Source organism: Triticum aestivum, chromosome 7A, assembly GCF_018294505.1.
Source record: "Triticum aestivum cultivar Chinese Spring chromosome 7A, IWGSC CS RefSeq v2.1, whole genome shotgun sequence".
Lineage (NCBI taxonomy): Eukaryota > Viridiplantae > Streptophyta > Magnoliopsida > Poales > Poaceae > Triticum > Triticum aestivum.
The window spans coordinates 313,698,191-313,720,268 of NC_057812.1; the positions used below are offsets into that span (position 1 = coordinate 313,698,191).

The 22,078-nt window shown below is 52.0% G+C and overlaps 1 protein-coding gene across 1 annotated transcript in view; it reads left to right on the forward strand.

The window, feature by feature from the left end:
• Nucleotides 1-2,237: 2,237 nt before the first annotated feature.
• The window catches only part of LOC123154095 (glutamyl-tRNA reductase-binding protein, chloroplastic), a 49,745-nt gene continuing 29,904 nt past the window's right edge, over nt 2,238-22,078 (forward strand). The window contains exons 1-3 of the mRNA XM_044572888.1: nt 2,238-2,652; nt 3,568-3,648; nt 5,985-6,089. Coding sequence (XP_044428823.1) covers nt 2,281-2,652; nt 3,568-3,648; nt 5,985-6,089 — 558 coding nt within the window. The 5' untranslated portion in view covers nt 2,238-2,280. The remainder of the gene's footprint in view (nt 2,653-3,567; nt 3,649-5,984; nt 6,090-22,078) is intronic.

Genomic DNA, 22,078 nt, shown 5'->3' on the forward strand with positions numbered 1-22,078 from the left:
GGGAGCGAGGCCAGCTAAGCTCGGTTGCAAAAGGGGCTGGCACAACTCCTCACTTCAGAATTTGATGATGGCAGGAGTCATCCCTCTCCTTGTCGTGCTTCCAGCGATCGCGGGGGTCGGCATGGTTGTCTGCTAGGATTATTGGACAGGACAATTCCGCTCTGTTTTCGCCACGTAAGGCGGGATATGGTGGGGAACACACCCGCTGGGCTCTCTCACCAATGTACCCGGATCGAGGAAGGTGCAGTCTGCGGCGGGGTGTGGCCTGATGCTGTCACCGGTGGGAGGAGGAATCCATGGCTACGAGCAGCGACGCCAACAGATCAAACATGACCACTGAGGAGGTCGCTGCTCCTAGCCGGCGCTCCACCTCGGCACCAGTCTGCACCTTGACCTCTCCGCCTCATAGCTCTGATGTGATCAATTGATCGCTAAATAAAGAGATGCATCCCTTCCACTGCCACGATTTAATAAATAATTTGGAGAAGATGAAGTGGGGGAGAAGCCATGAGGTTGCGATTCGGAAGCAGAGGAGGCGCTGCGTTAAGAAAGAGGTCACGGGCGTGGGGAAGAGGAAAGGTGTGATGGGAAATCTCTCGGGGAAAAACGTGCGATGGCTGAGAGGACAGAAAAAATAAAAGAAAAAATTGATGAAGTGGCAGATTAGCTGAGGTGGATGGCTACATGATTATTGCTGATGTGGATAAGCTGCATGTCAAGAGAAATATGTTAGTGGAGATGAATTGTTTAGGTATTATACTCCCTCCGTCCGGAAATACTCGTCGGAGGAATGGATGTATCTAGATATATTTTAATTCTAAACTAGATACATCCATTTTTATGCATTTCTCTAACAAGTATTTCCGGACGGAGGGAATAGATTTGTTTATAGAGGAAGTAATAAAAAAGGAAAACGCTCGCCTTCCGCCGGCTGATAACGCGCAGGCATCAGCCGCCTCCCCTGCCAACCACGTGTCTAGGCGGGAGCCCACTGCAACGTCCTTTTTTTTCCTGAGCGCACCCGCCGCCGCGAAACCAATCAACACGTTGCTCGTTTTGTCTGCTCTTTCTTTCTCAGGCTACACATACGCCCACTGTCGTATGCTACTGATTTGTTTATAATTTCTTAGAATGGAGACACACTGCCATGCCATGTACTAGTAGTTAGTACTGGCTACTAGTACCTTTTTTGTACGTGAAAAAATAGATACGGTGTTGTGTTCACTGCCATGCCATGTACTACCTTTGGAACAAGTTTCTGCAACAACGGTGTTGTTGCGGAACGACGATCGTACCAATGCGCGACGCGACATGAGATATTATTGCAATTTTTGTTGTTGCAATTTTTGCAACAAGGATCTTGTTACAGAAAATTAGATACGGCGGGAGGTATGTTTGCAATTTTTGCAACAAGGGTCTGGTTGCAAAAAATTAGAGAATAGGTTTTGCAAAAGCTGACTTATTGCAAGAAATTAGGGAAAAGGAGGTTCATAACAAAGCCCGTCTTAAAAGAAATTAGAGAAGAATAGGTTTCACAACAAGAGGGTCTTGTTACAGAAAATCAAAGAAGAAAAAGTTTTACAACAACAGACTTGTTGCAGGAAATTAAAGAAAAGGTCTTGTTGTAGGAATTTAGAGAAGAGAAGATTTTACAACCAGAATATTGTTACAGAAAATTAGAAAAACAAAATGGACCGTTTGCTTCACACTATCGGAGGAAGAAGCGCAACAACCGGCTTGTTGCAATTCGGGACGCGCACGATTAGGGGAGATCTGATGACTAAGGGCCTCTTTGATTCATAGGATTGTCAAAATGAAGGAATAGAAAAAATGTATGAATAGGGTGACATGTCCCATAGTATCCTACAGGATTTGAAAGAATATTTAATAGCATAGGAAAAACAAAGGAATTCTATAAAGAGGTTTGAGTGGATGGAAATTTTCCTTCAAAATGTAGTACAAATGAATCATATGAAAAAATTCCTAAGAATGCCAATCCTACGAATCAAACGAGCATCACAGGAAAAATTCCTAAGGGTTTAAATTCTCCAAAAATCCTATGTAATTTCTTAGAATCAAAGGAGCCCTAATTCAGTGTTTATCGGATGGGACGAGAGGTGGTTGATATTTTAGCGCTATCCGTCAGGGGACGCGTAGCGTCGCCCAAAAAGGAAAACGCTCGTAATTTCGTTGGGAAAAAATGTTTGGAGACCTATTCTACCATCTCACCCCCTACAATATCCCCACGAAATCTCTACCCAAACGTTCTCCAATTCCGCCATGTCGTTGACATCTCCTTCCCTCCTCTCTTCGCCGCTCACCTCCCGCGGCGCCCTCGTCTTCAATAAGCCGTCTGCTTCGTCGCTCGCAGTCTCAACGGCGAGGCGTGGAGTCCGGGTGGTCGCAGAGGCCGCGGCGGTATCGTCCCCCGCATCGTCGGTGTCGGCACAGCGGACCCAGCCGTCGGCAGCCGAGGTGGCGCGGACGGTGGTTGAGCTCGCGCCTTCCGGGACGCTGTCCGTCGTGGGCGCCGACGGTTGGCCGCTCGGTGTCGGCGCTCGTTTTGTCGCCGACGCCGCTGGCGCGCCCGTGCTCTGCCTAGCCGCAGCGGGAGTGACCGTGCCTGATGCGCGGGCAAGTTTTCACGTTGAGGTGAGGGAATGCGGCAGTTCGACTTCATCATAGTCGAAGACGCCACCGTGCTATGCGCCAATTAAGACCACCAAAGGCCCGTGGGAATAAAATGTGGGTTAAGATATAATTTCCCCACTAGTAGTACACCGAAGTCATGTTGTTTTCGGAGGCTCCTAGTGTCCATGGTGCTCATTTTGCGATGAATATCGAGCTAGAGTTCGGAGACGCAGTTGTGTGCCCTTAATCAGAACTACATAACTATTTCTTTTTTGGAAAGACAACACTTGATCGAAGATTATATGTTTTGTTGTTGTTGTTGTTGTTGTTGTAGAATTTCTCTGATGAATATAATCGATTTTTGTCGCTGTTAATTGCACTGTGACTGAAAAACAAGAATTATGATCCTTCCAGAGGTTTGTCTTGATGTTTTTTTTTCGTCCCTTATATTGAAGTATATTTGTTCTGTCATCTGGTGTTGGATATAACTAAGAGATGTTTTGCAGTTGAAACTTTGACCCTATGAATTTCCCGTGTCAGTTTGGACTTTGATGTGTTAGATTCTTGTCATTTTGAGAATGTTCCCACATTGTAGGGTGTCCAGTGATATTTGATTCATTCTACTTATCACTTTTGGTCTGCTATTGGTAGCCGTGTAGCTGTGGTGAATTTGTTCCTCAGATCTCATTCTTTTGGAATGTGAAGTGATCTCTTGATTTATGTATTGTTGTTGAACCAATGGCCAAATTCCCAACTACTTTACTGCTTTCGATTTTATTGCTGCATTTCACGATAAGCACTTTTTTGTTTTGCTTCATTGTGGTTCGTAAGTTTGTTACGAAATCATATCGGGCCCATAGTCTAACTTTGACATCTAAAGTATGTATCATCTTCATATTATACTCACCGTTTTTTCTTCTACTTTTGGTGCTGCAGTTTCGGCAAAGTGGAGCCAGGACACCACAATGTACTTTTCTTGGTGCCTTGACTAAACCTAGTGATAAATATGAGCTGAAGGTAAGAAAATTATTTTATCGCATCTTGCCAAGGAGATTTTCGCATTGCACTTGTGAACTATCAGTTGATTACATAAGGAGTTTTCTGCTCTAGAAGTATGGGCTTACATACTATGTTGGGCACAATAATGTTATGGCGTGGTTGCATCTCGGGCCTCCTCTTCCTCTTCCTTTGGGCCTCCTCTTCCTCTTCCTTTGGGTGACACGTGCGACGCCCCAAAGCCTACCCGCCGCCGGCATCCTCCGCCCCTCTTTCCCCCTCATTGTTGCTGGAGGAGGCCGCCGGGCAAAGCCCGCACTGATGACGGCGGCCGCGGGGCGTTTCTTAGCTCGTTGCAGTTGCCGATGGACTTCCTGCGTCGGTGAATGTTGTTGGTTGTGGCTGCACGCCCCCTAGTCAAACGCCCCTAGTTCACCTCTCCCCGCCTTGGATGTAACCCCAAAATCACCACGCCGCTGCCTCCGCCTCTCTCCACCCCAGATCGAAGGGCGGGAGGCGTGGACTCGTCGCCGGGGGCAGCCGCGTGGCTTGCCGCGCGGCGTCACTTGTGGTGGCTAGGGTGAGCGGCGGGCCTTGCTTTGGCAGTCGTGTCTACCGATGGCAACATCAGGTCGACCGGCTAACCGACACGAGTCTCGGGGCCCCCGCTGCCTCCTTCCTTCCCCCTCTCTCATGTCCCTCCTCGCCTTGGGAAGCATGATGGATGCAAAGGAGCAACCTTTTTCCTGGTTGGCTAGTAGTGGTCGGCAGATCCAGGGGAGCATGGTGGCTGCAAAGGCCCCTTGTCGACTGAGTGGAAATCGACGACGGTGAGTAGTCAGCCAATATTTGGCTTAGTTGGTTTGAGGAGGTTTCTTACGGCTGTCAGGACAAGAAGAACATTGGTTCGGTCCACGACCGGCGAGAGATCGGCGTGGGTAGGCGATGTTGGAGATGCTCCTGGCATGGTAACTGCCTTAGGTAGCTGCGTCGTCTCGGTGCTCGACTGGAGGCGGGCTTCGTTGGTGCTCTGACATGGTGATTGGCAGCGTGTCGCGAGTGTTCGGCGATGCGTGCCTTATTACCTTGCCCGTTGCGCCCGTATTCACGCAGCTAGTCCTCTTCCCTCGTAGTCTTCGTTGATTTTTACCTGGCACGGCCGTGGGTGTTGTTGTGTGTGCAAGCATCATACCACATATCTGGGCATCCTTGTTGTGGATCTGGGATGGCTAGTGCAAGGGCCCTCTAGCCACAGGTTGGCTCCTAGGGATGGCGTCGTGGCTGGTCCGTGCTCATCTTTGATGCGTGGCGTGTGTTGGCCTCCGTTGGCGGGGTGGCGGCCATACATGTTATCTAGCGAGCGTGATTGTAGGTAGAGATTGGATCTTGCTGTTGTGACTTGGCAGGGTTGTTGTTGATGCATGAGTTGTGGCCATGGTGCTCCGAGAAAAGCCATGCATGACCTTTGTCTGTGCCAATGTCGACGCCTTTGGGCGTCGTTTCCTCCTTGGCGTAGTCGTTGAGTAGCCCAAGTCCACCTCCGTCCCTTGTGGTCTAATCCTGGGTGAAAACCTAGATATGGCTTGTTGGATCGGATGCCGACAGCATCGACGATGTCGCTCCCTCCCTTGAGGTGTTGTTTTTGGTTGTCTGACCCTAGGTTGACGAACGTGCTCGTAGGTCTGCCTGCATCACACCCGCACGAATACCATGGATGGCATGGCTAGCAGATTGCGGAGAATCCCATGTCATGGCATCTTGGTCACATAGGGGCACTCGATGGATCTTGACTGACGGCTGCTGGCAGATGTGTGGTGGTGTGGCGTTCATAACGCAAGTGGCATATGGTGTTACCGTGGCCTCGACACCCGTGGCGGTGTGTGGCCAGTGGTCTGCGACGTCATCAACTATGTCGCCTCAAATGCAAGAGCGACCTAATTCTGCCCTTCTTCGCAGAGTCAGATGCTCTCTTCTCGTGTTGGGGGTCTCTGTTCTGTGTGCTTGTGTGGATGACATCCAGTTGTAACGCATGTTTTGCGACAGTCGATTGTGTTCTTATCTTGAGTGGTTGGTTGTTTCGGCCTAGTGTTAGGCTTGCAATTTGTTACTCTATTCTATTGAGCCGCAAACCTTGCGTTTTCTCGAAAATAATGATAATGTTATGGCGTATTTGAACGAGCAAATCGAACTGCTTGGCCGTGATTCTGGACTCTTCTTGAAAAAGTTAGCATTTAGTTTATTTGGAATGTTTCTGTTAGTTCTAGTCTCTCAAAACTTAATGCATTATGAACGGCAGATTGTTCAGTTCTTGTGTAGTTGGACTAATGGTTTGTAATGTGCTGAACTGAATTACGCAGAAGCTGTCTACTAGGTGGGAAACCAAATTTGGGGAGGAGATAGATGAAGATCGTTTGTATCTAATATCTGTAGAGCGGATCTTGCACATGGAAGACTTCAACGAGGTAGATCACATTTATTTCTTCTAGTACTTGGGTTTTCGCATATTCTGATGTTAGTAAAGGGAGGGTCCTTAGTCTAGTACTACTAGCATGTTTGTTGTAACAGTCCCAGTTCTAAACTTGCTTAGATCTCCCTACTTTGACCTAACCCCATATGGGTAGCAACTGGGTTGCGTTTTAGTCTGGCTTCACGCAGAACAATTGGTCGAGAGTTACTACCATTGGATGGCTGAGCTTATATGTTTGAGTATGACTTTTCTCCCTAAGAAAGGTGGACTAATCCCTACAACTGCACACATATTGTGGGACTGTGGCCACACGTGGACCAAATCCTGGACTAAACATTGGTGATATAAACCGCATAGGTGGCCTGATCTTCACGATTTGGAGGTGGATTTGAGGAAGCAACACAAGAACAAGGGTAAGCAAAGGGGAAACAACACCTAGGACAAGATCTACAAATCTGAAGTCAATACGAGAGATGCATCTTAGATCCAAGAACAACTAAGGAAATAAAGGGTAACAAGGGTGGTTATTCCCTAATCCCTAGGAGATATAGATGTCTTGAGAGATAGTTCTTCTCCAACTTCTAAGATGACCAAAGCGCTCTTAAGATCTAGTTTATGCTTTGCTAAATTCTAGAAAATGAAGGAGGTACGAATTATATAGGTCCTAGGGAACGAGGCATAAGTCAGGGGTACAAAGGACATTCCGATATTTACTCGTAGGCAGACTTGTGGGCAAGAAGGGGGGTGGGGGCTTGCACACGGGTCCCATGGGCATGGGGTGTCCAAAGAGCTTATGGCTTGACCCTGTGGGCATGGGGGTGCAGGACCCCGTGCGGAGAGCTTTTGCTCACTTTTGAACAATGGATGCCGTCTTCTTCTCCTCCTTGTTGCTCCTTTTGTACTTGGCAAACCTTCCTCACTTTCCCTTGGAGGTCCTCATTTTGCCTTTTGGAGCCGATAGCGCAAAGTTGTCCTGATGTTTCGATGAGATAGTAACTATTGATTTCTGTGGAGTCAACTTCGACGATTCGACTACAAACATGCGATGATGTTGCGCCTTAGTAATCACTAAACCAACTCCGAGAGGTTATTGACCATGTCGGACCACGATCCACCTGACCACGAAGCTCTATTCCCGGCAAGCAATCGAAGAACAAGCAAGAACTAAGATTTGCAATCTGAATTTTGTAAATAAAAGATAATGATTATTGATGAAAGTTGGGGTTCTGTATGGTCTTGGCATGGTTGTTCGACACAAACAAAGTACATAAAGTTGCTATGGCTAACTTTTAACTAAACAAAACCCAAGTCTAAACGATACCCTAAGGGCTGTATTTATAGTGAGACAATAAAGAATTTCATCCACCCTTGACAAGGTGAGACTAAAATCCTTTCTAAGTTGTTTTCCCTACCAATACAAACTCGAAAACAACCTATGATATGGTATTTCGAAATTACATGGGACTGGCCCAAAAATAAGGTGGCGCAACACCTATAGAAAACTATGGATGAAAATCATGAAGTGACATCTTGTATATTGTGTCCAAGTCTTCATACGTCATTATGGCAGCTTCAAAATCATGTCATCCCCACTTGAAGCTCCACTCTTGTTCCTTGTGCGCGCGTCTTCAGCTCCATGCTTTTTTTTTAGAACGAAGACGCCGGAGGGGTCCGGCTTTAAATTAATAAAGCCCACAAACAGGCAGAATCCAACAAGTTCAACACAGAACAACATAAAGTAAAGTGGCCACAGCCAAGGTACGTTACATGCTACCGGCCAAAGCCTGCGAGGAAATGGAAATAAGCTGCAGCGCGCAAACGGCCAGTCCAAAAGACTGCAACCAACGGCAAGCTAGTGGCGGGCGCCAATCTGGATCAAATGATCCGCTCCATAGCCTCCGTTATCCGGTCCGCATCACGCCGTTTCCCCAACGGCGTCCATGTCTGAAGGAACAAGTGGCATTTGAAAATAATGTCAGCCGGGTGAGAAGGAAATTTGTGCTCAATAGTCATCATGTTGCGTGTAGTCCAGATGGTCCACAGCAAAGCACCCACACAACTCCACAACACACGCCCAAAACCGCCCCTGTGAGCGACAAGGATAGCACGAAGGTCCGAAGCCGAGAGCGGGTTTCAATTCTGATCAAAAGCCTCCCTAACCGCACTCCAAGCAAAGCGGGCAAGGTAGTAGTTAAAAAAGATGTGGTTGGCATCTTCGTGCTGTCCGCATAGCACGCAAGAGCCATCGGAAGGCCCGTTCCTAAGAGCGATGTTATTAGAGGAGGGCAGGCGGTCACGAAACATTTGCCATAAGAAAATTTTGATCTTTAGGGGAATAGATGCTTTCCATAGCCCCCTAGCTATGTCCAGGGTCGGTCCCTCGGTCAGTTTGTTGTAAAGGGATTGGACAAAGAACTTCCCAGAGCGAGAGAGGGCCCAGGAGACCGAGTCGGCCTCAGGGCGGAGGACCACTCCCTCCAGAGCAGCAACAAGCCCATCCCAACAGGCTCGTTCGTTAGCGAGGATGGGTCTTTTGAAGGAGACAACGGGCGGATTGAAGCGAAGCGCGTCAGCCACAAGTATATCAATGTTAGTGACTAATTGGTAGGCAGCGAAATGACTCCGCCACAAGGGTTCCGTGCCAAACCAATGGTCTAGCCAAAATCGCATTGAGGTACCGTTGTTGACGCAAAACTTGGCTCCTAACGTGAAGGCTGGCATAACTTTCTGGATCCCATTCCAAAAAGGTGAGCCCTTAACTTTGGAAGTGAGGAAATTCCCATCAGGAAAGTATTTGGCGTGAAGAATGTCCGCCCAAAGCCCCTGCTCGTTTTGGGAAAGTTTCCAAATCCACTTGGTGAGGAGCGCGACATTCATAAGTTTGGAGTTAAGGATCCCAAGGCCCCCGAATTTCTTTGGGCGGCAAAGCGCGGCCCATTTGATCAGGTGGTACTTCTTTTTGATCCCAGTTCCTTCCCAAAAGAACTTGGACCGGGGGGTATCGAGCTTGGCATGAACCCCATCAGCCAGCAAGAACATGCCCATTGTGAACAGAGGGAGGGAAGAGAGGTTGGAGTTAGTCAGGATCAGCCTGGCTGCCGAGGAGAGGAACCGGCCGCGCCAAGGGCTAACCCGGTTCGCCACCTTGCCGTACAGGGGTTCCCATTCAAGGATAGAAATGTGTTTATCCGAGATAGGCAGGCCCAAGTACTTAATTGGAAAGCTCCCTAGCTTGCAATTAAGCAAGTTGGCGATACGGGCAGCGAGGAGAGGGTCCAACCCAATGGCAATCACCTCGCTCTTAAGGAAATTAATCTTAAGGATAGAAATGATTTCGAACGCAAGGAGAATGAGTTTGATTGAGGCTACACTATGATCGTCAGGCTCAAAGAGCAGTAAGGTGTCATCCGCATATTGAAGGTGCGTGAGTCCACCCGGGAGAAGGTGAGAAACAACACCGCGGATGTGGCCGGCGTCCTTAGCCTTATGAACCATGGCTGATAGGGCGTCCGCAACAAAGTTGAAGATCAGAGGCGAGTAGGGGTCCCCTTGCCTGAGGCCTCGTTTGTTGCGAAAGAAGTTCCCAACCTCTTCGTTATCGACACAGCAGTCTGGCCTCCCGAGACCAGGTGCATGATGCGGTGAACAAAGCCTCGCTCGGATCCCTTTCGAGTCAGGACCTCGCGAGTGAACTCCCAGTTCACGCGGTCGTAGGCTTTCTCAAAGTCGAGCTTAAGAAGCACGGCCGGCTGCCCAGTGCGTTTAAGCTCGTGGACAATCTCCTGCAACACTACCGGCCCTTCGAGAATGTTGCAGCCTTTGAGGAAACCGGACTGACTACGATCGATAAGGCGCTGCGCTATCGGGGCAAGTCTGGTTGCATAAGCCTTAGAGCAGATCTTGAAAGGCACGTTAATAAGAGTGATGGGACGGTACTGCTTAATAGTGTCGGCCCCTTTGACTTTGGGGATGAGGCTGATGACACCAAAGTTGAGGCGCGAAACGTCTACCGTACCTAATGCAAAACCATTAATAATCTCGTAAAAAAGGTCTTTAAGCGCAGACTAGAAACGGCAAAAGAACGCGACCGACCAGCCATCCGGGCCAGGCGCAGTGTCAATCTTCATTGCTCCCACCGCTTCGTCGATCTCCTCCGTGGAGAAGGACAGGGCCAAGAAGTTGTTCTCGGCTTGCGACACACGAGCATCTTCTCCCCAGAAGTCGGCCCGGAGTTGTAAGGGCTTGTGACGCCCTCGATTCAATCGTACACTAATCATACACGCAAATGTGTATGATCAAGATCAAGGACTCACGGGAAGATATCACAACACAACTCTAGACACAAATTAAAATAATACAAGCTTTATATTACAAGCCAGGGGCCTCGAGGGCTCGAATACATCAGCTTGAATACAAACGAGTCAGCGGAAGCAACAATATCTGAGTACAGACATAAGTTAAACAAGTTTGCCTTAAGAAGGCCTGCACAAAAGCATCTACGATTGAAAAGGCAAGGCCTCCTGCCTGGGAGCCTCATAACTACTCCTGGTTGTCGATGGTCTCCACGTAGTAGTAGGCATCGACGGTGGCATCCGGCTCCTGGGCTCCGACATCTGGTTGCATCAACCGGAAAGAAGAAGAAAGGGGGAAAAGGGGGAGCAAAGCAACCGTGAGTACTCATCCAAAGTACTCGCAAGCAATGATCTACACTACATATGCATCAGTATCAATGAAATGGGCTATATCTGTGGACTGGACTGCAGAATGCCAGAAGAGAAAGGAAAGCCTAGCCTATCGAAGACTAGCATCTTCAAGCAACTCCAAGCATCTTGCAGCATCAGAAGAGATAAGAGTAGCATAAAGTAAAGTAGTAGTAGTGTTAACAACCTTGGCCAGAGATCCTTTCTCTGACTCCCTGCGAGAAAGCAATCCCAAAGCCATACTATCCAGTTATCACCTCAAGTATCCAGTTGTCGATCGGGATACAACTCCAAGTGTCCGTTACCATAGGACAGGCTATCGATAGATGTTTTCTTCCCTGCAGGGGTGCACCAACTTACCCACCATGCTCGATTAACTCCGGCCGGACACACTTTCCTGGGTCATGCCCGGCCTCGGCCAAACAATACGCCGCAACCCGACCTAGGCTTAATAGAGAGGTCAGCACGCCGGACTAAACCTATGCCCCCAGGGGTCATGGGCCATCTCCCCGGAAACTCCTGCACGTTGCGTACGCGGCCGGTGAGCAGGCCTAGCTACCTCCTTCAAAAAGGCAGGTGCTTACCAGTCCAACCCGGCGTGCGCCGCTCAGTCGCTGATGACTATTAAGCTTCGGCTGATGCATACGACACAGAACGCCCATACAATGCCCACGTGATGGTTAGTGCTATCAGGCCAGAGGCCCCTCGGATCAAATATCCAAACCGTTAGTGTGTTGGTAGTGCGGTCACGAGCAGAGACTCACGAAAGATGTGACCTCGTCGCCCCGTCTCGAGTACTTGCGGCAAGGGCTAAGAATGCCCGGCCACGCCTCGTAAGTATCTCGCGGGCACCTTCCAGGTCAACCCGACTCCACATCACTCGCTATTAAGCTCGCGCGGGTACCCCTTAGGGCCGACCCGTCTTTAGTAACATGGTTCAGTGTAAAGTTATAGTAACCATAGTAACTGTGTGTCTAACACCAAGGGGAAAACCCGAGGAATCACCCTCGGTGAATTCCACTCGATGTAATCATCAAGGTGAACGTAAGAGGATCCACCCTCGAGGTTCACACTTGAGGGGTTGCACGACAGAGTCGTATCGGAAGTGGTTAAGGAGGAAATCACCCTCGATGACCACGACCGGATAGCTACACTACAGAGATCTCATCAGGAGTGATGTATGAGGTTCCATCCTCGGCACTCGATGGTAATTCTGCAAAGTCGAGCAACAAAAGGGGAAAGTGATGTGTGGTGTCTGGGCCTGGACGTCGATCACATTGATCGAGTCATCGAACACAAAGCAGGGCAACTGGGACAAGGTGGGGGTCACTGATGGATCTCTAACCAACCTATACTAAGCAGTTTAGAATAAGCAGGTAAGGTATGAAAGCAGGTAACAAAAACAGGCTATGCATCAGAGTAGGATTATACATAAAGCAGTAGCAGTTCTAATGCAAGCATGAGAGGGAAAGAAATAGGCGATATCGGAATGCTCAAGGGGGGGGGGGTTGCTTGTCTGGAAGCTCTGCTGAAACGGAAGAAGGGTCGTCGGAGACGTAGTCGATCGCAGGGGCAACATCGGTCTCGGGGTCTACCGGAGAGAAGAGGGGGGGGGGGGAGAAACAGTAAATACATAGCAAGCAAGTACATAACAGGACAACAGGCAGAGCTAGACGTGTTCTAACGCGGTGCTACACGTTACCGGCGAAGGGGATAACATCCGGGAATGCTTTCCCGAAGTTTGGCATTTTCGGACAGACAAACCGGAGGGGAAAAATTCGATGTTTGCTATGCTAGGAATATGTGACAGATGAACGGACCGTGTAGTCGGATTTGTCTCGTTGTTCTAAGCAACTTTGATGTACAAAGTATTTTCATCCGAGTTACGGTTTATTTTCTATGATTTTTCAAAGTTTAAACAAATATTATGAAATTCCTGAAGATTGGCCAAGTCTAAGAACTGCTCGGTTTTTGAACATTACTTAGCTGTTTTTCGGAGGCTATAGCTGTTGTTCTGTACATCCTATGATCTTGTGCCTTACATCAATTATGAGCATTTTTCTGAGATCTACATGTTAGTAACACCTTCCTCCATATTAGAGTTCATTTGCTTGATCATCAACAGCTCTAAAGTAGCTATTACTATAAAGCTGTTTTTCAGTTTTCCAGCTAACAGAACTTACCATTTTGTGAATTTTATAGGATTTAATCCGCGCATCAAATGGATTTGGTCCAGTGGGGTATATTGAAGTTTGTCAAGTGTACTTCCTTCACATATTATTTTTACTCATGTTAACAATTGTTTTGCCGGAGTTTGAGGGCTATCTAGAGGGTTAACCATCGTAGAATTAGAAAAGCTAGCTAGCGCAGTTACTGTAGCTGCAGCAGTACAGGCAGAGCAGCGACAGTAGGCAGCGAGCAGCATCGGCAATGGGGAAGCAGGGGCAGCGCAACGGCGTGGCGCAGGCGCGGCGAGGCTGGCCGAAGGCGGGCGAGGCCGGAGCCATGCACACACTGCACGCACCATACACACAGCGTACACCACACATCTGCAACAGCAGCAACATGCGGGAGCGGCGGCCGGGTCGCGTGGGTGCGGCCACGACCCACGAGCAGGGGCGCGCGGGCCAGCGCGGCTGCGGCCAACGGTGAGCGGAGACAGACGGGCGCGTGGGCGGTCGGGGCGAGGTCAGGGTGTGGTCAGCGCGCACACGCACGGGGAGCGGAGCTCTCGTCATGGCGGCGAGCGACGGAGCGGACACCAAATTTCGGCGTTGGTGGTTACGGCGATGTGGGGGCATGTCAAGCGACGCGGGGAGCGGGGTTGGGCTCCTACGAGCTCCAGGAGCTCGACTACGAGCTTGGGCGCGAGCTCGGGCTACGGTGGTCACGGCGGCGAGCTCGTCTACGGCGATGAGTACGGCCATGACGTGGTCAACGACTACGAGCGCGGAGATGAGCAGGGGAGTAAGGGGAGGAGTGGAGCTCACAACGCCCCTGCAGATGTGCAAAGCGGGCTTGGGGGAGGCTCGGTGTGGGCAGACGGCGGCGGATTGAGCGGCGGGGTTGCGGTGGCCGTGGCGTGGAAGACGGTCGCGGGTGTCGTCGTTCAGGCGTCTTGGCTCCGATCCAGCGATGAAGACGATGAAGGCGGAAGCTGCGGCTCTCCTGGACATCCTCCGGTGGCACGGAAGCTCGATGGCCACGATGATGGCGAAGGCGATGGCGACAACGTCTCGGGCACGTGCGAGGTGGACGGAGCAGAGCGTGGGAAAGAGGAAGAAAAGATCTTGGGAGTCCAGAGCGTCGGTGCTGGTCTTCTTATCCCCTGCAGGCGCCCTGTAGCGACACGATGGCGAGAGGGTGTGGCGGGAACGACGTCCTGGCTCGGGCGTCATGGGCAGCTGGAGGGGAGAGGTTGGGGGCGACCTGGGAGCGGGCTGGGCCGGCACTGTCGCTGAGCAGGCCTAATTGCACAGTAGCTTTAGTCCTTGTCTTTTCCCTTTCCTGCTATAATTCTCAGGCACTGTTTTGCATTTCCTTTTAGTACCAAATGAGTTTTGTTTTGAACAAAACTTGGCACATAAATCTAACACAAAACCTTGATATGGAACAAAAAGATTTGGGGTCAAAAGGAGTTGTCTAACTCTTTTTTTTTGAAATTGAAAAAGCCAAAATAATTGATGTTGGACCACTAAATTAATTCCCATGGGCATCTTGAGAATTTAACAGAGGTTGTTTCAACATGACAATGATCAGGGGAATTTATAGGATAAGGTGAACATTTTAGTTTTACTGATTGAAGAAATAAATATTTGACTGGCATTTTAAATTTGAATTTGTGTTTGGTTTGAAACAAAGTGAGGATTAGCAACTTAATTATGACGACATGGCATCATTAGGCAAGATATTACTGTAGCATGATACTGGGGTTGTTACAGGGCTTCTCCTCGGCTGTTCCCAACAAGTTGAGGAAGAAACCATAGATGTGGGCCGAGATCTCGGCCTGACTAACCAACAGCCCTTGATCGGATTGAAGTCTCAAAATCGAGCACTTCCGTTTATGGCCGTTGGCAAAGGCGTGGAAATATCCCGTATTCGCGTCGTCCTTGGTGATCCACTTGACGCCGCCCCTACGGCGCCAGTATTCCTCCTCCTCCCTAAGGATAGCAAGCACCTGGTTTTCAAGAGCGTAACGGTTGGCCCATTCCGCTTCCAAGAAGGGTCTGGTATCAGCTTGAGTGTCTAGGGCTTTAGTTTCGGCGATAATAGCATCCCTAGCGTGCTTCGCGTCACTCCCGTGGTTTGCACCCCACCCACGGAGGAAACCATGGAGGGCACCAGCCGCCGAAATCCAAGTGTCAAGAGGACCCCTGGAGCGGCCGACCGCAGCTCTTGCACGCTCCCAGCACGCAATGAGCAAGGGGCCGAAGCCCTCAACCTCAAACCACCCTGTTTCAAAGTAGAAACGAGGGCTGCGCTTGATCCGGTCCTCCCCCGAGGCCAAAATCAGCGGCACGTGGTCCGACCCAATGCGCGTTTCTGCCACCAACGTACACATGGGGAAGAGCACTTCCCAATCGGAGGTCACAAAGACACGATCGAGAACACTACGCACCAGGAGAGTTGTTTGTTGGTCCACGTAAATCTAGCGCCTGTCCTAGCAATCTCCCGCAGGGCACATGCCACGATAGTATTATTTAACAAGTTCACTCTAGGCCAGTCGATATCGTGGTTGTTCTTATCCGCTCCCGAGCGAATAAGGTTAAAATCGCCCCCAAGGACGATGGGGATATTGACGGCTTGTTTGGCCCCAACCAAACTTTGGATTTCACCCAAGAAATCAGCCGCCCGAGAGTGATCTGCCGGGCCGTAGACACATACAATCGCCCAAGAAACAAAGGAAATCTTGTGTTTGATCGTGACTGAAATGAAAAAAAATACCCGCATCCCAGCTTACAACATCACAAACATCACTGTTACATCCCAGAAGAAGACCGCCCGAGTGGCCACAGGAAGGCACCCAGCCCCATACAAAACGATGAAGAGGGTCGTAGGCTGCCAGATCTCTATAAGTAAAATCGGCTTTAATCGTTTCTTGAAGCGCAACGACGTCAATACGCTCTCGGGCAATGTACTCTTGAGCTGGGTTTGGCGACCTGAATGGCCGCAGCCCCGAATGTTCCAGAAAAGGTAACACATCAGATAATTCGATTGCGAAGGCGCACCCCTCTGGATGTCACCGGTTTTGCCACACGTTTTTTAGCCGGGGTACGGCTCGTCGAGGGGGTAGCCTCAACCTCCTTGGTTTCAGCGGCCCCACCCGACACCACAACAGACCCAACAGGGTCAGGCACTGCCAGAGCCGTGGCAGAGGCCTCCCCGGCCTTTGCCAACGCGGCTGCCTTGGCCAGAGCCACTTGGGCATCTTCGCGAGCGCGAATCAGCGAAACTAGCTCACCGCTCTGCGCACCTACTTTAAAACCGCTATCGTCTAGGATCGAGACAAGTTCAGGGTCTGTAAAGGCATTCAGAATCTTAAAGGAGGGGGGGGGGGGATTACCTGAAGTTCCGAGGTTCTTCTCTGCTAGGCGCAGCTGCGCGCTCTCCATGGAAGACAGCTCGCCCAGCTGTGCCTTGGCCCGGGCACTAGGAGCGCGCTGGGACACTGGGGATGCACGAGAGCGCCGAGCCTTAGCCGACTCGCCCGTAGAACCCAGAGCAGCCTGCAGGTCCACGCACACCGACGCATTAGGCGAAGGAAGGGAAAGCACGGCGAGGTTGGCCGAAGGCTTGCGTCCAGCCGTCTTCTTGGGAGCACGCCCAGATCCCCCCGCGCTGCGATGACTTGACATCGGGGTTTGCATGGATGGTTCGTTGAGCACCACACCCGTGTCAGAGCCCAGCAGGCTGGGAGAGGCCGGGGCGCCCGAAAGCATAGAGCCAGCACCAGCCAACGCCTTAGGGCCAACCTGGTTAAATGCCCCCATCAGCGCACGAGACGGTGTCGGACTGCTCCCAGCCGTGTTCGCAATCGCAAGCGCCTCGGCTCCGCGACTTCTTTGTCCTCATCGAGCGCGAGAGCTTTGAGGCCCAGCTTATCCCAAGTCTCCGTATCAATCGGCGTATCCGGCATGTTGTCCTCATTCTCCTCTTCACGGCAGGCCATCTCCACATCCTGCTGGAGGTTGCCATTGGCGATGCTCGTCCCTTCCTAAGCTCCGGGAGCAGCCTGCGGCTGGCCTGCCGCACCCCCGGTCCCCGAACCAGGCTGGCCCGTGTGTTTGTCGCTAGGGCGGGGAGGAGCCTTGTCAGAACCTGGCGCCACTGGCCCCTCACCAGTGCGCTTCGGGAGTCTTTCCACCTCCACCTTGATGTCATAGCCCTCATGGTTGAACCATACTTGCACGAAGCCATTCATCTTGTCCGGGGCTTTGCAGCCAAACTTCATCCTCATCGGTCCCATCCGAATGAGAGAGAGAGCTCGTCCACCACAATGGGCCTGCCCAACATCTTCAGTCCTTCCATCAGGCGATCGACGCGGCGGTGCTTCTTAGGGATGCCATGGAGACAAAGCCACACCTCCGGCATGGAGAGGGGCACGCAGGTCTCCTGGATAGTATCACGCACCCGCACCGTAATGTCATTGATGGAGAGAAACAGTTTACCACTAGATTTGACCATGTGCAGCAGATCCGCGGAGGGAAAAGTAACTGCATAATCATCATCACCCACTTGAGAAATATGCCAGTCCCAATCCCCCGCCACCATGTGCTTCAGCTCCTACTTGAGCACGCGCAGCGAGAGCCTCCCTGGCTCCGCCGACAAGATAGCACCATTGGCAACCTGGAGATTATTGCCCTCCACCTCCTCTTCTTCCTCGAACTCCAAGCAGAAAAAACCTTCGCCCGGGATAGCACTGCCCATGATCTGGAGGTGAAGATGCTTGCCCCGCGACGGGCAGAAGGCCGAGGCGTGTCCTTCCTGCTTACAGATCACGCAGAGGGGAGGGAAGGTGCACTTGGCTTGGAAATGCCCGGTCCTGCCGCACTTGAAGCTTTCGCCCCCCTCTTCTTCGACCGGGATGGGCACGGCCGCCGACCCCCGCGGCGCGTCCGACAGCACTACCGCCAGCGGAACGGCTGACGCCCGCGGCTTCTTGGCCAACGGATCCCCATGGCCCCCACCACAGAGTGGGTGCTCCTGAGGCTTGCGCTCCAGCTCGCGCCGCCGCGACCCATGCTTGCGCTTCTTCTTCCGCTCCTGCTGACCCCACCAAGGGGAAGGAGGACCCCAATCCCCCTCGCGCCCGTGAGATCCAGAGCCATAGCTTTGGCCATGGCTACCCCGTAGCCCTGACCGAATCCACCACCTTGTCCTTGATCGAAACCACCGCCACCATCTTCACGCCCCGCCGTCCTGGCCCGCTGGCCACGCTTCGCCTGCTTCCGCAGCGCCTTCTCACGCCTCCGCTCCTCGTCGGGGATCAGAGGATCCATCGGCCTCTTCTCCGCACGCCTGTCTCCCATGGCTGCCACCGCAACAAAGGAGCGGGTGAGGGGTGGAGGAGGAAGGGGGGAGAGAGATCTGGCAAACCGCCTAAAGCGCCACACCTCATTGGGACGAGCTGGAAACCCTAGCGAGGGGTCGCGCACGTCCAGGCCCAGCAGCTGCAGCGCCCACCTGACCCCCCACAGCCCCACAGGAATCAACCCCAGAAGGCGGTTGGGCCCCAAGACAGCCCGAGGCCGGCCCAGGCCCAACAGGCGGAAGCAGGCCCAAGGCTGGCACCCCGCCCGGCAGCAGCAACCCTAGCGCGTTGGCTGTCTCCGCCACCCGTGTCGCCGCCGCCGTCAACAACGCCGGAGCTGGCACGAGAGGGAGCGAAGGCCACTCCTCGGCCGACACCGAGGCCGCCACAGGGCCAGGGGACGACGAGGAAGCGCGGGCACGGCTCCGAGGGCGCCGGCGGTCTCCAGCACTGATGGAGTCATGTACCTAGGGTAGGGTCACAGACCTGATCTAAATACCCTGCCCAAGGACACCCTTAGAAGAGGTCACCTTCCAGTCGACCAACGAGGGACTCACTCGACTGACTTGAAGGACTCGACCACGAAGACTCACTCGACTACCAGGAGGTCAAAAGGCACTCTGCACTGCAACGGCCTGTAGTTAAGTAGACTTTATGGTAGTTAAGACACTTTATGTGGGACGTTACCAGTAACGCCCCGGACTTAATGTCCCTTAAACCCTTCATTACGTGGGCTGGCTGGGGTCCTGGCGCACTCTATATAAGCCACCCCCCTCCACAGGCAGAAGGGTTCGGCACCCTGTAACTCATATACACACAATCCACTCGACCGCCTCCGGGCTCCGAGGCGTAGGGCTTTTACTTCCTCCGAGAAGGGCCTGAACTCGTACATCTCTTGTGTTTACAACTTCTCCATAGCTAGAACCTTGCCTCTCCATTACTACCCCCCACTCTACTGTCAGACTTAGAACCACGACAGTTGGCGCCCACCGTGGGGCAGGTGTTTTTAGCAATTTTGTGAAGAAGTTGCGATTCTTCCGAGTACTTTCATCATGGTGGCTGCTGGAGTTTTGGTCGAGGGTCGAGAGATCCGTCTCGGCGCTCTCACCTTCATCGCCGACGACTCCGCTTGGCTCCAGGAGGCTCCACTCGACGTTGATGCGCTCCCCGTCCGCGGTGCGACGCATTTTCGCGCATGTGTCCGCGGCGTTCTGCTGCGGCAACCGTCGACCCCGTATCGGTCGACATCCCCATCAACCACCCTCTCGGTCTCCCGCCAGCGCAAGCGCTCAGGCCGGTCGAGGATTCAGCGGTGGGTGAGGCACGCGGTGGCTCGCCAGACGGCCACCACCCAAGTTGCGGCAATCGAGCCCGACGAATCTCTCTACGGCCTGTTCGATCTGTCGACTGGCTCCCTAGAGACCGCATCCGAGTGCGATAGCAGTGATCCAGCAGCGGAAATCCTGATGGTCGACGGGCCCCGCAGTCCCCTTGGCTTCGCCCGTGATGGTGGAGCAGGCGACGGAGGCGACCCCGCGCGAGACCACGAAGAGTACCAGCCCGAGCCACTCGACTCTCTGCAAAGAGAAGAACTTCACCGCAGGAACGTGGATGTCCTGCGTACTCCCATCGCAGGAGAAACTCCCGAGGCTCGCGCCTTGGAGGAGGCACGTTTGGCCAATTTGGCCGAACGCACTCGACTGGAGAATCTTCAGCGAGCACTCGACGAGCGCGCGCGGCAACGAGTTCCTGACACCAGTCGACATCAACTCTTCCCGCCGACTCAGGTATATCGAACCCCAATCCAGAATTTGGCAGCTGCGACCCGTATAGCAGAGTCCATCCAGCCCTCTCAGTCGGAAGCTGGCAGAGGCTTGATGCAGATCAGGGATCTGCTCCGGGCAGCAGGAGATCAGAATTCGGCCGTGTCGCAGTCGCGCAACAGAATTCACAGTCGATCCGTCGCTGCGAATACGGTTCAGTCGGCTCACAGTCCCAGATCGCCTCCGCGGCGTGAAGGGCGCGAGAATCGGCGAGACCAATATGGTGACTGACTCGACCGAGATGATAGGCGTCGAGTGCCCAATTCCCCTCCGAGGGGTGGGTCTTACGCTCCTCGGCAGCAAGATGACAGACATCAGTTCAGTGCGGGGCGAAGAGTTCCAGTCGACCCCAGAGAACCAGGCTTCGACGCGCGATCCATTATCGTGCAAGGTTTGGTCGACCGGAACAGAGCCCATCGAGGTGGACTCGACAGAGATGCGCCCACAAGCAGTCGAGTGCATGTTTCTGGTCCTGAATGTTTCAGCAGAGCTATCAGAGCCGCAGTTATCCCTCCCAATTTCAGGTTGGCAACAGGAGTCAGCAAGTTCACTGGTGAGTCTAAGCCTGAAACTTGGCTTGAGGACTACCGAGTGGCGGTTCAGATTGGTGGTGAGAACGACGAGGTGGCCATGAAGCATTTGCCCCTCATGCTGGAAGGTTCTGCCAGGGCATGGTTGACTCAATTACCTCCTAGCAGCATTTACACTTGGGAAGATCTGTCCCGAGTGTTCATCAGAACGTTGGAACTTGCAAGCGACCGGCTGGATTGACGGAGTTGCAAGTCTGCGTGCAGAAGACCAATGAGACTCTCAGAGAGTATATTCAGAGATGGATCACTTTGCACCATACTGTGGAGAATGTGTCTGATCATCAGGCAGTCTGCGCCTTTAAAGATGGCGTCAAGAACAGAGAATTGAGTTTGAAGTTTGGTCGAACCGGTGACATGACCTTGAGTCGGATGATGGAGATTGCTACCAAGTACGCCAACGGCGAAGAAGAAGACCGACTCCGAAGCGGCAAGCACAAGCCGAGTCAGTCGGAAAAGGGAAACACTAGTCGGAAACAGAAGCGGAAGGCTGAACCGGCAGCTCCTGGAGAGGCTCTGGCCGTGACTCAGGGAAAGTTTAAAGGGAAACCAAAAGGATCCTGGAACCCTAAGAATGTAAAGGATAAAGAAGGGAACGACGTGATGGATATGCCGTGTCACATCCACACGAAGAAAGATGAAGAGGGGAATATCATCTACCCGAAGCACACCACTCGCCAATGTCGACTCCTGATCCAGCAGTTTCAGGGAAAACAGTCTAATAACAAGGAGAAGGAGTCGGACAAGGCCAAAGACAAGGAGGACAGTGAGGAAGGATATCCGCATATCAACTCTACTCTGATGATCTTTGTAGATGTGGAGAGCAAGAGTCGATTGAAAGTTATTAACCGTGAGGTGAACATGGTTGCCCCAGCAAAAGCAAATTATCTGAAATGGTCCCAAACACCCATCACCTTCGACCAATCTGATCACCCGACTCATATTGCCACCCCTGGGAGGCAAGCTTTGGTGGTCGATCCAGTTGTTGAAGGCACTCGACTGACAAAAGTGCTTATGGACGGTGGTAGTGGGCTGAATTTGCTGTATGCAGACACACTGAAAGGAATGGGCCGGCCCCAAAGGAGTGATCACTGTCACCGGTGATCGGAAAAAGGCAGAAGAGTGCTTCCAGAAAAGCTCAAAGATTGCTGATTCCCAGGTGACAGCGGTCGAGTTCGAAGAATACAAGCAAAACGCAGATCCGAGTGACTTGTTGCGATCGAAGAAACCCGCCACAGAGTCTGCATTTCAGTCGTCCGGTGAGACGAAGCCTGTTCACATTCACCCGACCGACCCCGATGCAGCTCCGACCCACATCTCCACAACACTCGACCCGAAATAGG